Source organism: Haplochromis burtoni, unplaced genomic scaffold, assembly GCF_018398535.1.
Source record: "Haplochromis burtoni strain Fernald_Lab_line unplaced genomic scaffold, NCSU_Asbu1 Contig_53, whole genome shotgun sequence".
Lineage (NCBI taxonomy): Eukaryota > Metazoa > Chordata > Actinopteri > Cichliformes > Cichlidae > Haplochromis > Haplochromis burtoni.
The window spans coordinates 1,496,984-1,504,244 of record NW_024582414.1 but is presented as its reverse complement, the minus strand read 5'-3'; the positions used below and the strand labels follow the sequence as shown (position 1 = coordinate 1,504,244).

Genomic DNA, 7,261 nt, shown 5'->3' with positions numbered 1-7,261 from the left:
TGTGTGTGTGTGTGTGTGTGTGTGTGTGTGTGTGTGTGTGTGTGTGTGTGTGTGTGTGTGTGTGTGTGTGTACGAGTGTGAGAGAGAAAGCGAGAGTGTCGATTGTGAGTGTGAGTGTGTCTTTGTCATGAAATGCACTTGAAAATGAGGGTGGAAAGCTGCAGCAACTCCCCCCAGGAGCCGGAGGCACACAGAGATGGAGAACAGAACAGAATCTTCCGCAGTCCCCCAAGACTACGGAAGACCTAAGGCCACAGATCTCAGTGATATCTGCGGGAGTCCCAGAAGACCAGAGGCGATGGGCAGCTGACCCTGCCAGAGGCCAAACACCCCAGTACGAACTGAGATCAGGGCCCCAGGGCTCCAGGCGCCCAATACCCGTCTGGTACCCAGCAGAGCTCCCCACAGGTCCAAGGGAGTGGGTCAAAAAGAGTATATTTCTAACATATTAGATTCTCTTCATTGGTTCCCAGTTAAATCCTGAATCAAATCCTCCTCACATACAGGTCTTGAATAATCAGGCCCCATCTTAACTTAAAGACCTCTTAGTGCCATATCACTACAATAAAACACTTTTCTGTCAGGGTGCTGGCTTATTTGTAGTTCCTAAGATATTTTAAAGTTGACTAGGGGGCAGAGCCTTCAGCTTTCAGGCCCCTCTTCTTTAAAACATCAAAAGAAAAGGTACGTCATCTCTACTTTTAAGATTAGACTTCACTTTCTGATAAAGCATATAGGGCTAGATCGGGTGAGCCTGAACCCTCCCTGAGTGTTTCTTCTTCACTCACCTGTTTTCATTGTGCATGTGTTTATTCTCCGTATTTAATCACGAGTTATTATTAACCTCTGGTTCTCTTCCACAGTGTATTTGTCTTCCTCCCCTCTCCCCCAACGGCTTGTGGCAAACACCCGTCCCTCTCTGAGCCTGCTTATGATGGAAGTTTCCTCTGTTAAAAGGGAGTTTTACCTTCCCACTGTGGCCAAGTGTTTGCTCATAGATGATCCTCTGATTGTTCCTGTTTTTCTCTCATATTATTGTCTCCGCGTTACAATACAGAGCTCCTTGAGGCAACTCTCACTGTGATCTGGAGCTATATAAAAATAAAACTGAATTGAATGTTTAAATGTTACTCACAGATCTCTCAGATTATCAGAAATACTTTTGACTTTCTCCATTTTCACACAAAAAATCTGATCTTATGTTGAGATTCACTTTAAAATATATGAACGTCTGGTCACCGGAGTTACTGGGGTGGTAGTAAAAAACTATTTGCATAACTGGTCCTGAGCGTACATTATTCCAACATTTGTACAGCCTAAAACACAAAATTTGCCTTAGGGCTTTGTAACATATACAACCATACAACTCCCCTTCCCACAGCCTTCAGCAGAAAATGAATTCTAACATTAAATGTCACTATATTAGGTTGAAAAAAGCCATAAAATAAACTAAACTTTGAAACTATAACACTCGGTTTCAGGACTTGCTGCAGCATTTTAAAATGCTTGCAGCAGGACTCAGTTCAGCAGACACAGCTCTGATTTTTCAGTGCACACATTCAGACCAAAGCAAGAATAAAATGATCTTTATATAGTATATGGACACCGACAGGTGACAGCTGACTGAGAATCTTTCTAATATACAAAAATAAAACAATAAAAAAGACAACGAAGGATTCAGACATTTAAAATAAACTCTATACCTTCAATGAAGACAGGACATCATCTTTTTACTGCAGCAACCCCTGAGCCTTTCCGCAGCGAGATATACAATTACAATGCTACTGAACCATAGGCTGTGTTTAAAATAGACCATAATGGTGTGAATGTAAAATGAGGCAGGAAAGAAGAAGAATGGAGGAGAGGACACATGCTCACCTTTTATGCAAGGCCGAGCTGCACATACAGTATGTCACTTTGTTTCAGTGACATTTCCTCTGACGAAAGGTTAGCCTGTCTTTTACACACAACATTTATGCACACACAGATCCTGTATACACACACAAGTACACACGGCAGCAGCCCATACGCACACACAAAGCCATCTGTCATGCACCGACATCCTCAGCTCGACCAATCAGCTGCCAGTCTCACAGTGCAATTTGATTGGTCACTTCTGGGCAGTCTCCAGATATAGGAAGTTCTTGCACGACATTGATTTATGCTTTACGTGGGCTGTTGGAGGGGTTATTACATTACTGTCTGCAACCGTGAAAGATCCTGATTTTGAAAAGAGTTGGGGGAAGATTGCCGTTAACACTGACGAGGTGGTGGCTTAAAATATGTATTATGATAATTCTTATGGAAACATGCATATAACGTCTGTAACTTTGGGGTTTTGTACAGTGAAAGTGTGATTTGTGTCATTCACATGTCACGGTGAACTGTGATGTCATTTCTTACGACACTATTATCAGGTTAAAACTAAACTCTTACAGACTCGTGATTAATGACATCAGCCTTATCTGTACTTTGGGTTCAAGGATAATTAGGAAATGTTAAGAAGCACTGCTTGGCTGATGCCTCGTTAAAGCAGCAACATGCAGCAGACTCTCAGTTTCATTCGTGTTAACTTTGTTGAGAAAGAGCCCCCTAAATGGATGGTGACCATTCCCCTCAGACATAGTTAAAAGTTTTTCTCCACAGCAGAATTTAATTTAGGTGCACTCTGGTAGAAGACATTCTAATGCAGGCTTCTAATCATTTAATCAAGTGAGCAGTGGACATTTCTCCTCACTTTTAGCCTGAGCCAAATGAAAACAGTGGATGGGGGCACGCTTAATTTATGCTAATGATAATCCTGCCTGCGGCTAACTACTTAAAAATTTAACAAACATGATGTCAAACAGCTGCAATGCCATGTTTCCTGATAATGAGCCACTGGATATATAGTTCAGTATGAGGATTTGTTTTAATGAGGGGGGATTTGAGGCAGAAGCATCAAGAGTCCTCTAGCATCTTGCTGTAAGGAATCAATTTTTTATGAAATAAAAACCGAGAAAAGTAAACTTAAAGGGTTTTATAATTAAATAGAAAGGGGATCAATCAGCCTGTTTCTCAGTCAGATGAAGCAGACGATCAGTCAGTGGGATAAATCTTTTTGATTTATTGGTCTACAGCTCCCCGATAGCTGACTGCGACCTTTGGCCTGTAGCTCCAAGTTTAGACTCTGACGCAACGCTCTTTCTCTCCGTCTGATCAGAATGTGCGTGTTCGGCGGAGAGAGAGTGCGTTATTGAAGGTGACATTCATCCCAGCTGCACCCACTCTTTCCTTTCAGGTCACTTGCACACAGCTCAAGTCAGATATTCCTTTCGTCTAGAATGCACTCAATTTTGCGTTTCTTTTTTTTTTTTTCAACTGAGCTAAAAATTACATGAAAAATACAGAGGTGCAGGATATTTTACTGTTTGTATCAAAAAAAAATTGTAAAACTTGACAGACATGAGTTAGTAGATTAAGAAAGACATGGAAAAACATTTATAAACATGAAAACCATCCAACCTTTTTAACAGTTCTGCTTTTTTGTGCCAGTTAAAAGGTTCTTCTTCCTGATCCTGAGATCAAACTCTTTAATATTGAAAGCTTGAATTGTTCTAAGTGACAAATATGATATGACATGATAAATATACAGGAGAGAGCAACATTCAATGACATTTCAGCTGGAAGATGTTCATTATAATGTTACGCTTGGTCTTTAATCAGCCAGTGGCACAGCCTACTGAAATGCACAAAGATTGATTGTGCCTTCTCTTTCTTTGACATCTCTTGCCATGATTAGAGAAAGCATCGCTTTTTTAATCCAAAAGTCAAATAGATACCCACAGATTTGTTCTTTGACCACATTCTCTGGTGCTTTTTCTGCTTAACTGAAGTAACCTAAAAGAAAATGCTTGTCTTCCTAAAGCCTCATTTAGTGTTGCCATTAGAGCTGCTTTTCCTGTCTTTGCTTTCCATGTGATTGATCTTTCAAGAGCTCCAATGTGACTTATGTGGACCCAGCGACCCAGCGTTTTAATCAATATTTCAAAGCCTGTGATTCCTGTGAAGAAAGGACATCAAAAAGTGGAGCTGGTTTCCGGCTGAAACCGCTTCTGGGCTCTAAAGACGGAACCCAGGAATCGGGCGGGCAAGGACAAGAATGACACGAGGACAGAAGGACGCTCACAGAGGTGGCAGGCTGGTGGATGTGTGAGTGTGACCCTGTGCCACACACACATCTAATTGTGATTTCAGATGTGATAACCTCACACAGTAGACAGCTGAGATAAGGTCTTCGAATGATTGTGCCACATTGATGAACACTGGATAATCAGTCACCTCTGTCTGCCCTGTGTGTGTGTGTGTGTGTGCACGCGTGTGTTGTGTTGTACCTGACGTAAAGTGTGCGCTTCTGTGTGGAGCGGAGAGACGTGGAGCTGGAGCTGACACTGCTGGTCATCATCTGTTCCCTCAGGTCATGGATCTTTGCCTCGAAACGACTGTACTCTACACACAAAGAGACACACAGTAACGTTGTTAGACCCATTGGGCTTGAGATAACAAACCTTACCTTTTTATTTAAACAAAATATGGTTTATGTTTTTCATCAAAGAAAAGAACAGAACGAGAACAAACTGGAAAACCACATTTTTACAAATGGCGGCAGCAAGTAGTTGAGTTGTGACGACAACTACAGAAAGTAGGGTTTGTTTTTTTCCCTGCATTCAAGATCAGAAAGGATTCCCTCTGTGCTGAGTTACTCCACTCAGCTGCAAACACACTGCTCTCCCAGACAAGCACACACACAGTCTGAGTTATCAACGGATTCTCTACAGCCATAATCTAACAGTCTGTTTGATATGAATGTTAACTCCTGTTACATCAGACCCGATCCATGTTAATATCGTCATCAACACATACATTTACAGTCGTGCGTGCACAGTGTGCTTTAAACTCCACGTAGATGCAAAATGACTCAGACCTAAATAGATAAACGTGCCATACAGTGCAATTGAAAACAACTGAATCCTTTTAAAGGGCCACATATACAAAGAAATAAGTGCACTTGCAAACTTACAGTTGGATTCATGACACATGCGCAATACTGTTCTTACCACTTAGTGGATGTTAAGGAAGCAAAATAATTGAAATCAAATCGTGGAAAATGCATTTTTCACGCTTCTTTTTTAATCCAGACAACGCCACGGCCCCTGATTTTTCCACGTAAGGAAATATGCTTGCCTAGAGATGTTTTACAAGAGAGACTGAAGAAAGCGAAGCAACAGCATCTGAGCTGGAAGCCAGACCTTTCTGAAAAGATGCTCGGATGAAAAACTAAGATGCATGTTATATTCCATAAGAGAGACAGAGACTGAACTGGTAAAAAAGACTTCTAATAAACTTAATGTTAAAGAAGAAAGAAAGAAAAGAGTCTCTTGTCCAGGTAAAGGACAAAGGCCAGCGGATCTGTCAGGCCAAGATTAATAACTTGCCACGATTATATTCAGAATTGAGATAGGATGCTGCTATCTGAGTGTGAAAGTGATGACATACATCACTATCACACATTACACATACATAGCAGCGAGCGATCGAACGACCATCCGACTATTAGATCACCTGCTCTACCGCCTAAGCTTAGAGTACCAACGGAAACATTAAAAGAGAGAGAGATACGGCTCTCAATTTGGAGCAAAGTCAGCAAACTTTTTATGCAGTTTTTATCATTTTGTGACAGGCAAGCTCATGTGCCCCCAGTGACCACTGAAATTAAAGATAACACTCTGAAATAACTGTTAAAAGATGTGTCGAGAGAACTTCAGATGGCTGGCAAGTGGCGAGACATTGTTTTTCATTTGCCATATCATACTCAGCCTTTCCAAATGTTTCTAGGTAGCAGACTAACTAAATTGAAATTCTCAATCTTAATAATGCACACTAAACCCAGACTGGTTAATTGTTTCTCAAACTGGGAAAACAGCCCTAGGCCCGCATGAACCACTCTGGGACGTGGGCAGCACTTCACACTCATTCTGTCCTTTTTTTTCCTCGCATAAAAAGATCTAAATACATTCTTCAGCTTATCATTCATGTAAAGTTTGACCACAAAAAATGTTTTAAAGTGAGTTTCTTTGGGAGATGAACTGGAATGATACCATAAGCTCATGTGACTCAGACCAGTGCTGACACAGAGAGCAGTGGGACATATTAGGGCTAGACGTAGGTGGAAAATGGGTGAGTCTGCACTGAGGAGCTCCATTATACATGCACAACGATTTCACATAGTGACGTTCCGGCCGCTCAGCAGTGGCGTGACACAGCATCACTGGTGCAGCGTTTTCATGGAGTTATTAACTTTTTATTTACTCCTTGGCTGAAATGTTAGAGATCTGCAAGAGGCACACAATACTGGAGCCCAAAGTAAAATGACATTGACGTATTGGATGGGAAAACGGCTGAGTTGTTTGCACTCACATCCTCGCCATTCAGCACCACAGTTGCAAATGCAATTACACAGCATGCAGTTTTTCTTAGTAAACCTGTGCGGACCCGTAAATACATTGCTGAATTTCCAAACAGCATTTTTAGTTTAATTGCTGGGAACAATTGTATACTCATCTCCCTTGAATGGCATGAAGTAAATTGCGCGAGGCCGACCGATCGGCCAATCAATGCAAAGTGCACTGATTTGCTCAAACACTCAGCACAGCTGCCTCGTGCTTTAGTGTCCTTCTGCTAGATGCAGCAAAAACACTTTACCGTCTCACCCGATATTTCAGTGGCCATTAAAATGTCATTCAGCCTCTTTATTTATAAGCTAAAGTATTTTGCGGTATACACAAAGTGGAAACACAAGTATTTCAGCTGATGTGCAATGATGGCTTCGACAATATCTGGACACACTTCCTCTAGCAATAAAGTACATAGTTTTAACCTTTAGCAAGCTGCCGCAAATGGCAGTATTTTGATCCGGAGTGGCTGAACAAGCAGCAGAAATGTGTAATAAATCCTTCCTGACTGTCTTCTACTCTGCTTAGCACCACACAGCTTCCCAGAAAATATCTCAACTAATACATGGATGACAACGCCGCAGGCAATAAGCCTGAAAAAGCCCCTCTGAAGGATGTCCCTGTGAGTGAGTGTGCGTATGTGTGTATCTGAACCATTGCTGTGGACTACAGAATCTAATTAACCCTGAGTAATTCAATCATTCTCTAGGTACACACGGTCATGAACACACACACACACACACACACACACACACACACACACACACACA

At 41.6% G+C, this 7,261-nt stretch overlaps 1 protein-coding gene across 11 annotated transcripts in view; it reads right to left on the bottom strand.

Moving 5' to 3' along the window:
• The window catches only part of LOC102302230 (discs large homolog 1-like protein), a 123,585-nt gene that overhangs the window by 16,105 nt on the left and 100,219 nt on the right, over positions 1 to 7,261 (bottom strand). For all 11 annotated transcript variants that reach the window (XM_042220675.1, XM_014334082.2, XM_042220677.1 and 8 more), the window contains one exon: positions 4,374 to 4,488. In XM_042220675.1, the coding sequence (XP_042076609.1) occupies positions 4,374 to 4,488 (115 nt within the window). The remainder of the gene's footprint in view (positions 1 to 4,373; positions 4,489 to 7,261) is intronic.